This window comes from Schistocerca americana, chromosome 1 (assembly GCF_021461395.2).
Source record: "Schistocerca americana isolate TAMUIC-IGC-003095 chromosome 1, iqSchAmer2.1, whole genome shotgun sequence".
Lineage (NCBI taxonomy): Eukaryota > Metazoa > Arthropoda > Insecta > Orthoptera > Acrididae > Schistocerca > Schistocerca americana.
This window is the reverse complement of record NC_060119.1, coordinates 735139796-735160927: the sequence shown is the minus strand read 5'-3', so window position 1 is coordinate 735160927 and position 21132 is coordinate 735139796. Positions and strand designations below refer to the sequence as shown.

The window sequence follows — 21132 nt, the reverse complement described above, 5'->3', positions numbered from 1 at the left end:
TTTAACATAGCTTATTGAACCACAGTGTGTCATTCCAAGCCCTGATAATCTTGCTTGGCATATACCAGGCTATAGCACATTTCACATAGCTTTCAAATTTTACTTGTTTCTTCTTAAGATCTTTACCACAACTGAATATTTAATGGTGTCGCCCAGATACTTTGCAAATTATTTCCTGCCACTCTTGCTAAGTCAAAACATTTTAATACCTACCTCAACATTTCTTGTAACAGCTATACTCACAATTATGTTATAACTGCCTCATGAACACTAATTATCTACAATAACTGTTTCAAAAAGTCCTTGTCAGTTACATGAAAGGTAATAACTGTTTCAAAAAGTCCTTGTCAGTTACATGAAAGGTATAAGATGCTGCCTTCTAGTCAGTTGTGTAGCTGATCTAAGTGTTTTTCAGGAGAAAGTATATCATCACATGGACCAGTTCTGATCTTGTCTCTCACATTCTTCAGCTTGTACATTCTTCAGCTTGTCAGCTGGACAGCCCCCTATTAAAGCAGCACTGTCACAAAATGTACCCATGATATTTTAAGTTCCCTCGTAAGTACTCTGCCACTACAGATCCTGTGGTAGGTAGTCTACAAAAACCAACTGATTATTATGTTTGTCCCACACTTTATGCTTCCAACACTCAGATTCTTTTTCATTTAGACTCTGAAATAACCTCAACTACACACTATACCACTGGCTACCACAGTGGTTGTCAAGACAGCGACCCACAATTCGCAGCCATATTTGCGACTAACAGCTCAATCCATAAGCATCTACTAATGTTGAGAACTTCGTAACAGTGTGGTTTTCCTGCTCAGTAACAAACAAAAATACTTGCAGTGATACACTACACAGTGATACATTACTGGAAAATGAAAAAAAAAGCACAACTTGGCACAACTGCCATCAGGCCACATGATGACTTGACAACAAATTAGGGACATAGAACAGTGTGAAAAATGTTCAGTGAATTCAAAAGTAAAATTTTACTAACTAATCTGACCAGAAATCCTAAGAAGTCTGAATTTGCTACATTTGTTTTCCCAAAATCGTGGCATTAGGGTCATTCCATGCAAGCGGACCTGGGGTTCCCACTTGACCATTTCTGAAACTAATTAAATTTTATGGTAAGGCTCCACAATGTCTTGAATGGACATGTACAAAGTTCCTGCTTGATATCTCCTTTGGTTCTATTTATACAGCCTCTAGGAGATATGGGCCCCAAGTTTGTACCTCCTAAGCCCTAGCCAAAGTTCGAACTTCAGATAACTTTTATGAAAGGTATTCTTAACTTACAAGCCACTGCTTGTGTATCCTTACACAGCTTTTGTGCTGAATAATAATATATTATTGTTTAGATTTTCAAATGCATCTGGTGACAGTTGTACTTCTTTAAAATGGAAGAAAATTCATTGGAGAGGTCATTTATAACCAGCAATAAATCATAATTTTGTGGGCAAATTCAGCCAGGAAATGGTAATTTAACACACAGCTATGCTGCCTTCTTGTGCATTTTGTACAGTACCAGGGGGGGGGGGGGGGCATTCTCAACCATTTCCATGAAGCAGGGCTATGATCCTGCATGCCATCAAGGCATCTTCCACTCACTCTCCAACACAGTGTAGCCCGCCTCCAGTGGTGTCACAATAGGTGCTTATGGAAGGACAAATGGAAACTAGTTGTCTTCAGTGATGAGAGTCATTACTTGCCTTGGTGCCATAATGACTGTACATGTGTGTGGCACCATCATCCGGAGTGTATACGACAGAAGCACAAAGAGTCAACGCCCAGCATCAGAAGCCGTATCTTAAAATGGTCCCTCTCCTCTAGTGATGAGAGGAAACCTTGAACAGTGCACGGTACATCAAAAATGTCCTTCAACCCATCACGCTACCATTCATGCAGCAACAAGGAGAGATACTTTTCCAAGATGACATTGCATGTCCACAGGTATTCCATGCCACCCAACATACTCTCCAAGGTGTACGTGAACTACCCTGTTCATCACAATCCCCATATCCATGTATCCATTGAGCTTGTTTGGCACTGCATGAAACATATGCAAGACAAGACAGACGAGATCTGGTCCAATTGAGGCACCAGGTGAAAATAGCATTGCAAGCAATTATGCAAGACTACATTTGTCACGCTATGATTGTCTCCATTGGAGAACTGTATCCCACATTACTGCAGTATTGCAAAGGAGGATACACAGGTTACTAGCACTGATATTTCATATGCACTATTGACTGTATTCAGATGCATATGAATGTCGGAGTGATCATTTGCTGTATACATCTTCAATACAATTTCTGTCGGGTTGATAAAATTTTCATTTTCCAGTAGTGTATTTTAAGACGTGCTTAATTTTCATTGACATTGGTGAATTCAGCCATGAGCCAAGTAAAGTTAACCATTTATCTCAGGGACAGAAGGGTAAGCAGTACAGCCACAGCGAGCTTAGAGGATATGAGAGAGGGAATGTTTTATTGTTTGTCTTCCAGTACCAATAATTCACGAGTGTGTGCAAATCATAGTATTCAGCTGCTGTGGTATAAAATTTCGCACTTAATATAAAATGGCGGTTTGAAAAGTTCTCAGAATCCCTATGAAAGGTCAGCACTAGCGCAACGAGTTCTTTATGTGATATTCACTGGACTGTTGCCTGTTAAGCACGTGCCACATCAGTGCTCTTGGAAGAGAGCTGTGGCAGTGACCTGGCTCTGTTGTTGTTCCTAAGTAGTGATTTGCAAAGATTGTTAAAAAATAAAATAAAAAAATAAAAATCAAGATTCGAGCAATGATTAAGTACTTCATAAAGAAAGGTACGAAAGCAAAGGACATTCATACCAATTTCCAGAATACACTGAAGGCCCCTGCTCCTTAATACTCAACTGTTGCCAAGTGAACAAATGAATTTAAATTTGGTCAGGAGAGCTTAGATGATGATCCACGCAGTGGTCAGCCATGATGTCCCACTATTCCAGAAATCATTGTAAGAGTGCACAAAATGTGCCATGGAGGCTCACAAACTGAAAGTGCATGAAATTGCTCACACTTGCCAGATGTCATCTAAAAGGGTATATCACATTTTAACTGAAGAATTAGAAATGAAAAAATTATCTGCAAGATGGGTGCGTGACTCTTGACACGCGCCAGCACATGATGCCGCCATGGCAAAATTACACGAACTAAGGCACGAATTGTTGCCACACCTGCCGTTTTCACCTTATATGGCTCTGTCAGACTTCGTCTCTTCCCAAAACTGAAGTTTCTTCTTGGTGGATGAAGATTCTCTTCAAACGAAGAATTGATGGCCAGAGTTGACAACTATTTTGCAGGCCTGAAGGAAACTCATTTCAAGGTGGGATCAAGACACTGGAACATCATTGGACACCAAGGCATTAATCTACAACGAGACTACATTGAAAAATAAAAAAGTTTCAGTGATGTAAGTACTTTTTTCCTATTACGTTCTAAGAACTTTACAAATCACCCTCGTAGATTCATAAATGCACTTTGCCGAGATGGTCATCTTCAAGAGTGGTACTTATCTATACCAAGGAATTGTAAACAAAGTTAGTTATATAATAAAACACAATTAGTAGACGAAAAATGACATTCAAAACATTTAGTGAACATGTAATTCTGTGTCACATTTCATAATGGATTTAAATGTAAGCAGACTTACTGTTATTAATCAGCCATCGGCTCACACAAACAACATAACACACCATCAAGCAATTACAGTATCACAACTTTTGCAAAGTGTTGTGAATGGCGCTGACTTAACAATCAGCATTTGGGGGTCAGTGGCCAACTTAGAGCGCCCTTACTATAGCTCGTCTATTGGGGGCTCATAAAGCACTAATTTATCACAGTTACCAATAAAGAGTGGTACACATGTGGCATGAGGTGCGACCCTACAATGCCAGTACTGGCTCTTGAGCAAGAATGTTCACTGAGCATTGGGCTAGATGCTACTGGTTAGCAACGTATATCGTAAAGAACTTAATGCTGTTCTCAAACACGGAATGAGCTGGTTAATGTTCATAAGCATCTGGAAATTGCCCTGGCTACTGTCAGACAATTGACAGCTGCTACGAATCAGTATGTTTGAAAAGCTCCCAAGAATCGTGTACCTGTGATACCTGTACCAGGGATATCTCAAGTACTATCGTCTCCTGTGGATCCTGTCTCCTCTGCAGAAAGTACAGGATCCGTCATTGCTCATCCAACTGACTGTGAGTGGAGAGTCACTGGTAGATCTAGGCGTCCTTTACAGGGTGCAGAGGGACCAGAGAGAACTCAATGTGTTGTACCGACCCCCTAACCAACAAATCTGAGGTGGTGTCTTTCACTGAAACTGAGCCAGTGGGACTCACTTCACCTGGTTAGTGGAAACCTGTTTTATCTGCTACCAGGAGGCGGCAAATGCAAAAAGGTAGTGGTTTATTAATTGTCGGCAGTTCAAACATACGGCGAATGATGGTAACCCTTAAGAAAATGGCACAAGGACAGTAAAGGACACCAGCTGCACTCAGTGTGTACACCCACCCTCATTCAACATGCTGAAGATGCTATTCTGGCAACCACTGACAGAGAAGGATCTGGGCTCCAAAGTTTTCTTGGGTCATTCCAGTGACTGGCAGAGAAGTTTGAGAAGATCAGCCTTGCGCGTGGAGTTTCAACAAGCTCAAAATTTGTAGCATTGTCCCTAGAACTGATCGTCGCCCTTTGGTTCCGAGATGAGTAGAAGGACTGAAAGAGAGATTTCTAAAGTTCTGTGAAAAGCTAGGCTGCAACTTCCTGGACTTGTGTCATAGAGTTGAGAACTGTAGGGCCCCCTAAATAGGTCAGGTGTGCACTACCCATCAGATGCTGCTACTCAGGTAGCAGATCGAGTGCTGGGTGCACACAACGGTGTTTTAGATTAAGCGACCCTCCACCCAATTCATGTAACAATAGCTGTACAAAATCCAAGAGAATCGGTGTAAGATTGCAAGAAACGCCTTCCACAGATCAGAGTATTAAAATCATAATGGTAAACTGCCGAAGTGTTCGCAACTAAGTGACAGAGAAAACTTCAGTTCACCTGTACCTAAGTTCTCCAATCATTCTGTAATCATCAGTGGGGGCTTTAATCATCCTACAATTAATTGGGAAAATCCCAATTTTGTTAGTGGTGGGCATGACAAGACATCTTGCGAAGCTTTATTAAATGCCTTCTCTGAAAACTAGAACAGGCAGACAGGAATACAACTCATGATAGAAATATATTGGATCTAATGGTAACAAATTTGAGGATGTCCACATCAACACTGGTAACAGTGATCATGATGCAGTTGGGGCAACAATGACGGAGGTCAACTAACAAGCAGAAAGATATGTATGTTCAGTAAACTAAATAAAAAATCAGTAATGCCATAGCTCAATGAGGGGTTTGAAACTTTCAGCACAGGTCAGGAGCACAGAGGAACTCTGGCGCAAGTTTAAAAGAATAGCTGACCACGCACTGGACAGATATGTACCAGTAGAACAGCTCATAATGGAAAGGAATCTCCACGGTATACAGTCACTGTAAGGAAACCTCTACAGAACAGAGATTACTGTTATAATAGGTGTAGAACAAACTGTAGGGCTATAGAGAGAAATGCTGAATGAAACACATTTGGCTATCAATAGAGAAATGCTTGGTGCCTTCAATGACTACTGCACCAGAATACTGTCAAATGACATTTCACAAAATCCAAAGAAATTCTTGTTGTATGTAAAGGCTGTTAGCAGCACCAAAGTTAGGGTCCAATCCCTAGCAAATGAGACAGGAACTGAAATTGAGGGTAGTAAAGCAAAAGCTTGAAATGCTTAACTCCTTTTTCAAATGTTCCTTTATAAAGGAAAACCCAGGACAACTGCCCCAATTTAACCCTTGTACCACTGAAAAAATGAATGAAATAAGAATTAGTTTCAGTAGTGTTGAGAAACAGTTGAAATCATTAAAACTGAATGAAACTCCACACCCCAATTGAATCCCTGGCCACAAAACTACCATCCAGTACACTTCACATCAATTTGTTATAGAATCTTAAGAGCATTTTCTGAGCTCAAACACAATGAGGTATCTTTAACAGAATGACCTCCTCTATGCCAACCAGCATTGTTTTCAAAAACATAGATCATGTGAAATCCAACTTGCACTTGACATACTGAAAGCTTTGGATTACGGCAACCCGGTAATTTAAGTGTTTCTTGATTTCTGAATAGCATCTGACTCAGTATCACACCTACGCTTATTGTCAAAAGTACAATCATATGGGGTATCAAGTGAAATTTGTGACAGGGCTGAGGACTTTTTCATAGGGAGGACACAGCATGTTATCTTGGATGGAGAGTCATTGTGAGATGTAGAAGTAACTTCAGGTGTGCCCCAGCGAAGTGTGTTGGAACCCTTGCTGTTTATGCTGAATATTAATGACCTTGCAGATAATATTAATAGTAAAATCAGACTTTCCGCAGATGATGCAATTACTATCTGAAAGAAGCTGCATAAATATTCAGTCAGATGATTTCAACATGATGCACATATTGGCAACTTGCACTAAATGTTCAGAGAAGTAAAACTGTGCACTACACAAAACAAAAAAACATAATATCCTACAATAACAATGAGTCACTGTTGGAATCAGCCAGCTCATACCAATACCTGTGTGTAACACTTTGTATGGATATGAAATGGAATGATCACATGGGTAAAGCAGGTTGTAGACTTCAGTTTATTGGTAGAATACTGAGGAAGTGCAATCAGTCTAAACAAGAGATTGCTTACACATCACTTGTGCGATCCATCCTAAAATATTGCCGAAGTGTGTGGGACCTGTACCACATACAACTAACAAGGGATATTGAACATAAACAGAGAAAGGCAGCACTCTGGCCAAAGGTTATTTTTTTAATCCCTGGGAAAGAGTCACAGATACCGAAGGAACTGAAATGGAAGACTGTTGACAACAGATGTAAACTATCCCAAGAAAGTCTATTAACAAAGTTTCAAGAACTGGCTTTAAATGATTACTCTAGGAATATATTGTGACCCCTTACGTATCACTCGTACAGTGATCATGAGGAAAAGATTAAGAGTAATTTACTGCATGCACAGAGGCATTCAATTAATCATTCTTCCCACACTCCATACATGAATGGAATAGGAATAAACCTTAATAACTGGTAAAATGGGACATCCCCTGTCGTGCACCTCTCAGTGGTTTTCAGAGTATAGATGTAGATGTAAAACTTTACAGAATGATTACAGCAGAGTAGAGGACTTTGAAAGAAAAATTTTCCGATAAACACAGGTTAGAAATGCAACATTGTGGAACTATGGCCATAAAATAACAAGCGTGCAAAAGTTTGTCCAGTAAGCAAACATGTTTGGGTGCATGTTACAGTGCAGAATTTCCAAGAGAGTGTGCCAGTAATTTCTCTCAATGATGTAGAAATGTTGGATGTAGGAATTTCAAGCATTTGCTATAAAAATGTGATTTGAGAAAGTATGTGTTTAAAAATTTAATTTTTGTTTTCTTTTTCCATCATTGTCTTAGTTCACACTTACTGATCTTCACTTGTTTTAATTCTCTTTGTACATCACTAAAAATTACAATAATTCACTGTCAACTACATTGTACCTTACAGTATCAAATGTCAGCAATCTTCTTAGAGCATTGTTTCTGCAATACAACTTCCTATCATAACTATCTTGGCACCTGCTGCTGCGGCCATGTAGATTGTATAACCTGAAGAGGTTTTTTTGTTTTTATTTAATCAAGTTTTTATGTTTTTCACAAATTGCCACACCTCACTATTTAAGGCCATGATAAGCACGGTCTTTTCCAGAATGTACTTTAGAGCAAAATCCCATTCTGGTAGCTAGAGTACAAACTTTTTGTTAATCATGCCTTCTGCATTCTTGTGGAGATATTTCCATAGCACCTTTCTTCTCGTAACAAATATTTCTTTATATCTAACTGAGAAGTAAAATAATTTTCATAAATTTACCTTTAACATTTTTTTTAATGTAACAAAATATTTTCTTACAAATTTTCACCCTCTAGTGTACTCCCTTAGGGGTCGAATATCCAGAAACAGTGGAACATATAGTTTTTTCCATCTCTAACTGAGAAGCCAAACACCAATTTTCAAAGATTTAGCTTTGAAAATGCTTTCACAATGAAATATTTTCATAAGATGTTTCACACCCTATTTCACCCCTTTCCAAATACAGTAAGTGTACATTTTATTTCTAACAGAGAAGCCAAATACAAATGTTCACAGATTTAGCTTCAAAAATGCAATCACAATGAAATATTTCCATAAAAACTTTCAGCTCCAGCTTCACCCCCACAAGGGTTAAATTTCCAAAAAACAGTGAAACACTTTTTTTTAAATTTCAACCTGAGAAGCCAAATTTAAATGTTCATAGATTTGGATTTTATAATGCTTTCACAATAAAATATTTTCATAAAAATTTCATCCCCTATTTCACCCCCTTCAGGTTTCAGTTCCCAAAATCACAAACACATTTTTTAAAAAATCTGTAACCAAGCAGTAAAAACCAATGTTCATAGATGTAGCTTTAAAAATACTTTAATAGTTCTTTAATAATGATATATTTCAAAAAGAAAAAAAAGGTTTCTCCACTATTTCATCCCCATGGGTTCAACCTTCCAAAAATGCTGAAATGTGTATTTCTTTTTTTCTTACCAAGAAACCAAACACCAATTTCTGTAGGTCTAGCTTCAAAATCGCCTTAATAGCATTTTTTTTTAAACTTCATCCCCTATTTCACCCCCTTAGGGTTCGAATTTCAAAAAATCCCTTCTTTAACTATGTCTGCAGTATAAAATCCAGACCTTCTCCGTATTTCAAGTTTCTATCCTTAGTGGTTCAGGCTTGGCGATAGTGAGTGAGTGAGTGAGTCAGTCAGTCAGTCCAGGACATTGCCCTTTATATACAGTGTATTTCTGCAAGAGCATATAAAAATATAAGAGAACATAGAGAATGAGCCACTGGAATCTGAGGTGGGGAATCTGGCGTTGGAAAAGCCAGCTTAAAGAGATACGGAAGTAAACTTGTCTACTGTTTTGTCTAGCATTACTGATTTCCAGCTTATTTACAACAAACAAGCGTACAAGTTAACACATCATGTGCTGCTTATTTACATGTACATTCTTTATTTCCCGCAAGAAAGAAGAAGACGACTTGATTACTAGGAAGTCATGATGCACGTTTCATTTACTTTACTTGTCCATAAAGTGGTCTGTTGTATCGTAATTACATCCATGACCGAGCATGCTACAAATCAACGACAGACCCAGTTATTATTCAGTGCTATTCAAAGACGTAGAGTACAATGTGATGGAGCAGTGCTGACGCAGTTTCACAGAACCCAATGACATGCACCTTGTGTATGGAGAAGTACATCGCAACACTCTCATTGCTGAAAGGCTGCTCTCGCTGCTGAAAGAGTGCACAGGTAATGATTTCCTAACAGGCGTCATCTGTCACAACAAGTTTTTATTTCTCTCTATTGATAAATGCGGGAGACTGGTTCATCGGAAAGAAGAAACAATGGACCTGGCAATATATGGTCCACTCGCACACTCGATTTTGAAGAGGTGGTGCTGGAACATGTTGCAGCGGACCCAACAACAAAGCTTCATTTGATAGTGACGGTATTTCTAATAGCAGGAATATCCATGTGGTGGATAAGGAAAACCCTCTCACTTTGTCACAACATCAAGTATGCTTTGCTGTGAATATCTGGCCCGGCCTTGTAGGCAACAATCTCATTCAGCCATATCTTCTACCTGGCCATCTAAATGGCCACCTGTACTTGAAGTTTGTGCAGAGAGCTGTTTGCGAGAGGATGTTGATACAGCATGTAGTTAAGGTTTTTGTGATTCAGTGTCAACTGCTTGGACACTGCCATCTCATTTTCTGAGAGAAGAATCATGTGTTGGGGTAAGAAACGTGGTTGGAGGTGGTAAACCACTAACTGCAGTCAGTCCAATCGACCACTTGGATGTGGTGAATTTAAGCCAGCCACACCAATGGAAGGACGTGATGCTCACCAGTTTGATTGTAGGACTCTGTCCTTTGATAGTAGGGTGATTCACCAATGTGTGGAATACACTTCCTGTATAACATATTTTGACTGTTTCATATGCTGGTGTAACAGCAACCCTCAGCTTGCCTGGAGATCTGTCTACCATACTAAACAACAGAATAGTGTAAGAAATAATTCAAAATTTTGTGATGTGTTGAGTGTTCTACTTAATGTGCAGAACAGAGGATGTACAAGAACCATGATTAGGGGGCTAGGCCTCTGTTTTTTTATTAAGTGGACAGCCATCTACATGTAACAAGTTGTTTTAGCAATTTTATGCCATTGATTTTTGTTCCAGTAAGTAGCATCTCATGTCAGATCAGTGCAGTTTTCTTCGGCAACAAAGACACTAGTGAGTGGAGGCACTAATTAACTACCCACTGTGAAAAAGTTAGCTGAATATTTTCATTGTTACAAGGACATACAATTGAAATGTTTGGTGGTTACACGACAAGCTGACAAATTGGTTTTATCAGTGATGAACCTCACATTCATGTCGACATAGCATGGCATTGTGAAGGAAACAGCTTACGTGTGCTTGTGGGGAATCGCAACAACAATTTGGCTTGCGAAAACAGCCACTGTTAAACTACAAGATCTGTCTGTTGATATCTGTAAGGACACTGACCATGCTCTAGAGCTGTCATCAGGTGAATAGTAACAAAATATTGAATTCATATTGGAATATACAGTGTGTCAGTGACAACTGTTGACACTGTACTACTGTGACATAGGTGAAATAAGGACGAACACATTGATACAGAATACTTGTGCTCTATCAAGCCAGGGAGACTGTCAAAAATTGGCCCACTAAAGCCACGGTTATGTTTGGATTGCATTGTAAATGTAATTAGTTTTTGTGTAATATTTACAAACATTATGTTTTCTTTCATTATACTCAGGGAACCTGTAGATGAATAATGTCAATGAAATAGCCAAAAAATCTGGTGGTGTAAGATAGCAAGAGGATAATGAAAATCTCACATGGCAAGTGTGCACTGTAGCTTGGTGGCTTTTGCAGGTCAATGTGAGACTTGTTTCCCAACTCAATAGGTAGCAGGTAGTCATCATCATCAGTTTTCTGCTATATTAGCAGGTTCTTTGCGTCTCCATTTTCTGCGATCCATTGCTTCCTTCTTAAGGCTGCTGTATGTTGTACCGTCCATCACGTCATCCTGTATCTGAAATCTCTTCCTTTACTCGCTTCCTTTTCCCTTTTACATAATCTTCTAAAACTCTTTTTATCAGTCCTTCGTTCTTTCTTAATATATGCCCAATCCAAATTCTTTTTCTCCTTTTTATTACATCTAGTAACTGTCTCTTCTCTCCCACTCTTCTCAGTACTTCTTCATTTTTTACTCTGTCCATCCAACTTATTCTTTCCATCCTCCACCATGTCCGCATCTCAAAAGTGCCCTGTATCAAATTGTTAACCTCAATTTATGCTACACCACGGTTTTTCATTGTACATAACTTATCTCTTACATGCTGTATATCACTAGATACTATACAGGGTGGAGGAAACCACCTCGTAATATGGGCAAAGCAGGGAAGGGGATGTCAAAATATGCAAAATCTTCTGATGTCACAGAAATGAACTGCTACGGAGCTACTTCCATAAAATGACAGCCAATTTGCGATGAGTACTCAGAGGTGTGTGCATTTGAATCAAGTTGCTTAGGCTAATACCTATTGTGCTAAAGATCATACTTGAAGATAATGGTTTCAGCTGGACAGTCAAGAGTAGGCAAATTTTAAATTTTCTGCACAGTTGGGTACATTAGACACACATTTCTGCGGTGTTTACCAGTTGAAGCTATAAACACTGTAATGCCATTAATTTATCTCTATACAGGTTGTTTCCGTAAGAGTATGCAAAAATTTAACAGGATGTAGAGGATGCTCCATTGAACAATTTGAGGCTGGGGACCAAGGGTTAGAGCAGCCAACTTAAAGAGATAATAGGAATAAAATCACTTTACTGTGTACTTTTTTATTTATGTTAGTTACAGTTAACTGCAAATAACATCATTGACACAATGAATGTACCGTTTGTGCTGTGTCTTTCAAAATGTGCTGAAACTGATGGCTATCAACCTCAATGCAAGCATGACATTGGCAAACAAGATTCTGATTTACCCTGACAAATATCCCTGGTGTGCTTCATATCATATCACATGGAGCTCCCATACCAGCAATTAATTCCATCTCCATATCCACTGGTTTATCATACACAAGTGACTTAAGATGTTCCCAAAGGAAATAATCAAGGGGATTCAGGTCAGATGACCTTGCATGCCACTGAATAGGATCTCCCCTTCCAATCTAGTGACTAGGAACTACAGCATTGAGATTGTTGTGGACATCCTCATTGAAGTGAGGCAGTGCACAGTCATGCTGTATCAACATCCTCTTGCAAACAGCTCTCTGCACAGCTCTCTACATCAATTCCTCACATTCTGATAGTCACAGTTCCCTGAAGAGGACCACCTCCTTGCCTTTGTTTTGCACCTGCCATTAGACAAGTTGGAGAGTTTGAATTTTTTCTACTGAGTATATCTTAATACAAACTGCAGGGTACCGAAAAATTAAGAGAAGGTGAGAAACTTTCTATTGTAATGACTCCTTATCTGCACTGTGACAAATCCTCATGTGTTACTGTTCTGGGAGGAAACTCTTGAAAACACTACCAGAGAAAACAGCTCACCAAATGAGTCTATTCCCTTTCTTAGACCCATCCGTACATGTGACTAACTTTTGATAATCTCTTACAATTGAAGAAAAGTAGCTTAAAAATGTATTCCGGAGTACGAAATTTCTTGCATCCCGTCAAGTTTAAAAATCACTTCTGGTCTCTGAAGACAAGAAGATGAGAGTTTTTTCCATCCCAGGCTACGGAAATACGGAAGGGTCCGACCCCGCCCGTCTGCTTTGACCCATGACGTCACAAATATGGCGGAAACGACCATAAACCACAATTCCAATATGGCACATGTAAAGATGTTACGTACACATTGTGAGGACAAAAATACATTAAAAACAAACACACACACGTTCCACAAAAAGCCTAATGGCACTAACGGGTTTTTTTTGGGTGGGGACAAACTAAATATAAACAAATTTTGACAGCCACCCCCATACCAAAGCACGCAAAAGACGAAAAAACCGACATCACAAAACTCCCCAAATACCACTAAACACAATATCATCTGGAATCAAACACTTCCCTTGACCTATACAGCTCAACAGCAGCTATCAATCCCATAAATTGGGATCGAACACTTCCCTTGACATTATACAACAACCCCATGCCCCCCCCCCTGCTTACCCCTGTACTTAATGAACTCTGAACACACTTCATGGCAAAATGAAAACCAATCAAGCACACTCCTCTCACTCACATGAGTCTCATGTGCGCAAAAACTGTGTGGGGATCTATAACAAAAATAATTCGCCAGAACAATCTCGCGCATGCCCAACCTAGACTTCTCGAACCAGGAAACACGCCGTATGGAACGCCAAATGTCATCCTTTCGACAGCGCCACATATAACCGTCTCCTGGTCCGAGATGCCGGAACTTTAGCCAACTTCATTTCTCGACCACAAATAGAGCACGTCATGACCTCGGCAATTAAACCAAACAGCTGCAAAAACTTTCAGTTCCAAAGCAGTGTTCCCCATCATATCCCTCAGACACACACTATTAATTTTATCCGTCATATCCATTCATGAACAAAAACAACAACCAATTAATTTTACTAAAATTACCACACGACGTACAGCGAACAACACTACATTAACCTTCACACAAAACCACAAAATCGTTAACTCACTGAAACGAATTCCACTACAAACACAGCCAACGCTCGAACAATTCTGGATAATGAGCAAAGAGCAAACAGCCCATTACACCACACAAACGAAAGCCCTGAACATACCACCAGAGGGTACAACAAACCACAACACGATGACATCTACAAACATGCCACACTCACAAACCAAACTCCGCACCGTCATGACGTCACACACCACAACACCCTTACGTCATGGGTCAAAGCCGACACGGATCGGACACTCTGTCGACCCCAGGCTCCTTACCCTGAGGTCTGATGAATCCTGATCCACAAGATATTCTTTAGTACGGATCCTGAATGGCTTGGTGATATGTGACCTATTCCTTAACTGCTCAAAGCCTAAATAATTGACAAACTGATACCAATGTCTAAAGTAATGCTAGTATCTACGAGGCCTGTCTTGCCACGAGGAGCTATCACTACATTTGGAGTGGAGATTACACAACCGCTGCACACAGATTCAAAACTGGGCCAGTCTGTGGGCCACATGTCACAACCTGATACTCATGACATACAGCTTCTAGCATCTTGAGGTATGAGGCTCGTGTGGATCCATAAACAAGGAAGCCACAATCCAACCAGGATCTTACGCATGTCCCAAGAAATGCAAGAATGAGACCTGCTATTCAGTTCTGGTTTCAGCCTGCTTTCTTTTCCGACTGCTATCCTACTTTGTGGATTGCTGAAGAATTGGATAAAGTCCATCGGCTTTTACCAATGATGTCAGAAGTTACCACAGATGATGTATTGTACAGATTTAACAGCAAAGATGAGTGTTGAGAAACAAAAGAATGCAGGACAGAGAAATCAGATGGTAGAAACATATCAAGTACATTCATATTTTAAACACTAAGTATATCGCTTCTTTGAGTCCTAGTATCCTATACTTCAGTTGAGCTACATAGCTCAACTTAAGAATGAGATATTAATGCAAATAAGAAAGAAAAAAATAGGGACAGAAGTAATGTTAGCATGGTGTGCCTTAGTTGACTTATATGAGTTGGGGTCAACTGAAGAATAGGATACTAGTCCTAGTGAAGGTGAAAAATTCGACGCAAGAAAAATTTGTATCCCATACTTCAGTTGACCTACATCTTGCTAGCAAAGGTGAAAGTAGCGACATACGTAAGATTTGTGTCTCGTACTTCAGTTAACCTGTATAGGTCAAATGAAGAACAGGATACTACCTTCTTAGTTCAACTAAGATACAGGATGCCAATGTTACGTATGTCGCTTTTTTCATCTTTGCTAGCATTAGTATCATATTCTTCTGTCAATCTATATAGGTTGACTGAAGTATGGGATACAAACTTTTAGTATGTTTGTCTTTTCGCCTCCAATAGTACAAGTATCAACTGAAAGATATCTCAGCAATAGCAGTGCTAGGGAAGGCAAAAAAAAGCGACAACTGTAAAATTTGTATTCCATAGTGCAGTTGACAAACCATGCTTCTAAAGTCTTCCATATTCATAGGAATGGATAAATCCATACTGACAAACAAAAACACAAAAGTAAAAATTGTCCAGAATGAAAAACAATTCTTCCAAAATATCTCAAACTCATGAAGAATGAAAATAAGTACCAAATGAATTGGAACAAATGATTTAATACAAGCAACAAAAATTGTACACAACATCTAGCCCTATCTTTTAAAAACATATTCATTTTTTACATTGTCAATGATGACGCTATACCAGAGAAGATGAACGATTTATCATCTACAGCTCGGGAATAAAGACATTAATATCTATAAGTAAACTACGACATAACTGGTGAAAGCCAATGGCTTGTATCAAATCAATTCAGTTTACCCCTACTTTAACATGTTTACCTTCAGTAACAGAACGCAACATGATATCAATCTGCAAGAATATACATTCTTTTCCAAGAGTAACAGGGCAAATCTTTCTCTGATCTTCAAAATTACACATTTTGAGAAATTGCATCCGATATAATCGCAAGATCATTTGAACCTCTTTACAACATACTTATCTCCAAACCACAGGACTGTATTCGATACACAGTGTGATGCCATAAACAGTGAACCATATGACGTTAGCTACCATCACCCATTCAACCATCTTTCTATCCCTTGCTTAAAAGAAAGTAATTGGCAGTCAAACATGGAAGTGGGCGACATTTGATATTCGCCTTGACCAGTAAGCACAATACAGTTGCAGCAGTAACAGTTGTGATTTCAGTTCTGTATAAATTCACATGCTTCCTGTCACTGCGCAATATGAAGTTTGCTTGCCAGGAAGGTTCTATCAAAATCAATCTGTTGCACATTTATGCAACTAGCTTCAGGCTTTACCTCGCACAAAATACACACACACCATACAGAGAAACAACACAATCACAACTAATCACATTGTTACATTACTGTTGCCTGCAACTGGCTATGGTAACCAGCTTTTGAGGTAGCAGAGAGATATGACAATTCACTGAACACAAAAAGGCACGGCCAAACTTACGTCTTATTGTTTGCTGCTGTGGTAGCTCTCCATTAAACAAATATCTGTTAATAACTGTTATTGCCAATATAGGTAAAAAGGAATTTAAGATCGTATCAGAAACTAGGAGGCAAGCATGATTCATACAAACAAGAGCTACAATAAGCATCCAGTTCCACTCAGTGCATTCTATAGTTGCTGGCAGACACACGCCCACATCTGACATTACACCTTCCGGCAAATGTTCCAAGTACACACATTGTCTATATAGAAAATGTTTGTGAGAAATAATTTTATTTTCAAAAAAACAAGGTGAAGGCCTTTAATCTGATGAACCACTATTCATCTAGGAAGACAACTATACACGATTATGAGACTGGAAACAGTTAACTTTTCGAACTTTTGACATGATTCATATATGCAATGCTACGCAACACGGAATTGTATGAAAGAGTAAAAATGGAATAGTATGAAAGAGTAAAACTGTTAGCGTGGAAGGTGAATCAAGGACTTCAATTTGTTGAGAATATTCTAGAAAAGTGCAGTGCATCAGTGCTAAATCACAAATTGGACACACGTGCTACCAATTATAGAATACTACAGTGTTTGGATTCTTAAACCACCATGCATGATAGCAGATGTTTAAGTATGGTTCTAAAAACAAACCAAGATAATATAATTCATACGAAAATGTGAACAGACGGATAGATAAAATCTTTGGGAAGAATGTGGCATTTTCGTAAAATTTGGAGAACAGGTGAAATTATGCACAAATTACTGTTTGTCCGATATACACTAGACTGGTTTCTGGAGGATGACGTGAGATTTAGGCATATACAGTCATTTTTCCTCGCCCTATGTACAAATTGGAACTAGACCAACGGGTAAAACCTGTAAGTAGTACCCTACACCAATATACCCATTCCAATAAAAACACAACAAAATGGCTGATTATTTTAAATGTAAGGCCTGGCACACAGTAAAACATTGGTATCGAAAGTGTAAAAAATCTCTAAATTTCAACGCGAAAGACTTTCCTTTTACAATGTCTGACAGTTAAAAAACGGCAGGTAATATTGAAAATCTTTACAGCATAAGGATATACAATTTCTGGCAGAAAAAAAATAAGCTATGGTTCGGTTAGTCATGCCAATGCCTCTACAGTAATCCACGAAAGCGGCTAGCATCCAATTGTTTTCCTTCCACTCAATGCTGACATAATTACCTTAGATGTAAGTTTCTGGGGCGCACCCTCATTGCTGCTTACTTCTGATGTACTCATTTACAGTTTATTTTTACCTGTAACTTAACAATAATCAAGCAGTGTACAGGAGACCGGATCCGCAGATCCTGCTATTCACAATACAACCTGTCGACTTATATGGTAGAAGCTGAAATAATAAACTTAATAAGATGATAATTCTACCGCTTCCATCACAAAGATGTATTTGTTTATATCAATTACATAATACTTACACAAATCACAATCTTAAGCCGCAGTACCTAACAAGCAACAACGCTACAGCAATCATCACCAATTCACCACACTTCAAAGAGGTCATAAAAAAAGATGACACGCATGCGTCACCAATGTTCTCTACCTCTATCACTGGTGGAAATCAAGGATAAACAGCAAGGAGAAAACCTTTAACGCCTATTTTTATTTCGTAGTGCAAGTGTTAAAGTAATTGTTTGTTCAAAAGTCTTACAGCACAATAACGATAATACGAACGCAGTAACCCCGTCTTCTTTACCGTAACTTTGTATTTACGAAGAACATACGACGATTAAGTAAAATTTTAATTTTCTGTACACTCATAACTTGTTTATTTCTGGAGGCATGTAAACACGGCAACTTGATGAATATAACGGCACATGAAGCTACGAATAGAAACAGAAACAATAGTCGCAAAGTGGGATAACGAGATTCGGCTTCCCGCCTTGTAAGGCCTGTTTTTGTTGACCTTTATCAACGTAGAACACCAGAACTGAACATAGGTCGTACTCTCACATTGAATCATGATGTAAAACATAATAAATAAGTCAAATGTCGAAAATCATGAGATTTAACACAAAATTTCGTAGGAAGGTCTTCGGAACGAAATGAAGTAATAAGACGAATATATCGCTTTCCTTACTGTAATTTTATGTCATTCGAAATCTCCTTTAATAAAATTTATCAGCGAAATGAATTTCCCACAAGAAAAGACACAAGGTACAATACACCTTTTTATTAACAGCGATCGAATGACAAATCCAAACTAGCTACCACAGATTTAGTATGGCATTCGAAATTCAGATTTTTGATCATAGGTATGAATCACACTCTGGTAAAAGCAAAATTTTAAAGTGACTGTAAATACAAAACACAGACATTAGAAAAAAATTGTTGTTGCTGTTATCATCAACGTTATTGGACATAGGTATCAAAGGTGAAACTGAAAAATCGCCAACATTTTCAAAATAAAATGCGGAAGACCCATTGTGATAGTCAGGAGGAAAGAGAGTGTCATATCGTTTCATGAGACAGAACAGCTGATGTTCAGATAAGCATTAGATATATTGCTAATGATTATCTCCTACAGTAAGTTCGCATTGTTATAAGTAGTGTTCGAATCGATATGCACTTAACGCCCACGAAATATGCGCCAAAACTCCTCGAAATATGCTGTTAAAAGGTGCTCTTACTACCAGTATATGCCTTTCAATATGCAGATAAAATCCTTTAATTATGAGTTTCTCTTAGATAAATTCTTTAAAATAAGCCTCTTACTTGAGAAAATTAACGAATAATCATCAATTACTTTCTATAATGGCTATAAATCAATAAATAAAATTAAGTATAACATATGTACTTCCACGATCTGTTTGGTAAACTCTAAAAACTAGAATTTGTTTGACCTACTGACATTTTTCCATATTCTCTACATGAAATTTTTTTCTGTGGTCGGATAATAATATTTTCAATCTTGAAAATGATCGTTCAACATCACATGACACTACAGATAGAAATTAAAGAGCAGCGGCATCAGACGACGTGAAACCATTTAGATTTTCGGAGAGTTTCTCTCCTTTCAGTAACTGAGTGATCTTCCGAATCGTAGGCCAACCAGGATTTCTATGAAGAACTGCGTCCAATTTTCTTCTAAGTCTCTCAGCAATCGGACCTGGTCAACTCTTCCTCTGTGTCCTGATTCCTTCGACGAGAGCCACTGCCTTCCATGTTACTAGTCTCACGTTTCTCAATTAGGTCTGGAAGGCCACCCAAGTGCACTCGGATGAAAAATAGGCTGGAATTCTTCAGAGCATCCTTGGCTTTTTGTATGGCTACATTTACGCTATCTTCAAAGCCCTTTAGGAACTGGAACAAGAAAGTAGTAATCTAGTGAATGTTGGTTTCAAGCTGAAAACTGCTGTACAGAGAAATAAGCTTAATAATGGAATTCTGTGTTGTTTGTTTTCTTTGCTTATTCAATTTATCCAGAACTACAGACGCATCCATGCCTCTTCAACTTTTCTGTGGTTTTCTGCATAATAGTTTGCAACTGAAATCCATGTTTCCCACCTCGTCAAGACTGGTTCATTGGCAGATGACAGTCAGGTGAGAAGTCTTGAAGATTATCACTCGACTTAGTGCCTTGATGAAAACCTTCTTTGCCGAAGATATAAGGCTGTTGACCTCTTGCAATGTGGCTCAGAACTCTTCAGCGACTCAATAGATGCCATGAGCCAGACACATGAGGTGAATAATTTTAGGGCCAAACACCCAGAGACACTCTGCGGCCTTCAGCATATATATAGCACTATCTGTCAGAATAGCCCGCCCGGTTGGCTGTGCGGTCTAACGCATGGCTTTCCGGGCGGGAAGGAGCACCTGGTCCATGAATCCGTCTGGCGGATTTGTGTTGAGGTCTGGTGAACCGGCCAGTCTGTGGATGGTTTTTAGGCAGTTTTCCATCTGCCTCGACAAATGCGGGCTGGTTCCCCTTATTCTGCCTCAGTTACACTATGTCAGCGATTGCTGCACAAACAAGTTCTCCATGTACACATACACCACCATTACTCTACCACGCAAGCATGGGGGTTACACTCTTCTGGTGTGAGACGTTCCCTGGGGGGGTCCACTGGTGGCCAAACCACACAATAACCCTGGGTTCGGTGTGGGGTGGCGGAGGGGTGAATTGGACTGTGGTAGTCGTCATGGGGTTGTGGACCACTGCGGCTGCGGTGGGGTCAAAGCCTCTCCGTTGTTTCTAGGTCCCCGGTTACCATACAATACAATACAATACAATCGGTCACAATAGCCAAATCCTTGTTCTCCCCACGTTTCTGATCTTCACTTCTCCAGAGCGCACCTTGAAAGAAAATCAAAAGATTTTAAAAAATTTTTGTTATTTTATTATTGGCTCGTGACATGATGTGAAAAATTAATTACTGGCTCGAGAAATGATGTGAAAAACTATTATTTGAAACTATTCAATATTGGCGTAACTTACACACCGCTTCCTGCGCTGTGCATGCAGTTGTGGTGTGTGTCGTTCATTCCACTTCTTTGCACAGTACGTGGGTGTTCTCGTGCAGCCTCGTCAGCAGAGTGTTCCAACTATGATGTGCTCCTTCTCAAGTCATTTCTTCATTTGTCTTTTCCTTTCT

At 39.1% G+C, this 21132-nt stretch overlaps 1 protein-coding gene across 2 annotated transcripts in view; it reads right to left on the bottom strand.

Moving 5' to 3' along the window:
- The window catches only part of LOC124610662 (dosage compensation regulator), a 184718-nt gene extending 166702 nt beyond the window's left edge, over window positions 1-18016 (bottom strand). Inside the window, exons 1-2 of one of the 2 annotated variants that reach the window (XM_047140175.1) lie at window positions 17956-17993; window positions 17705-17870 (exon numbers count right to left, since the gene is read on the bottom strand). In XM_047140175.1, the coding sequence (XP_046996131.1) occupies window positions 17705-17761 (57 nt within the window). In that variant the 5' untranslated portion in view covers window positions 17762-17870; window positions 17956-17993. Of the gene's footprint in view, window positions 1-17704; window positions 17871-17955 lie in introns of both variants that reach the window. The other variant, XM_047140176.1, reaches the window with a different exon arrangement.
- Between the last annotated feature and the right edge of the window lie 3116 nt (window positions 18017-21132).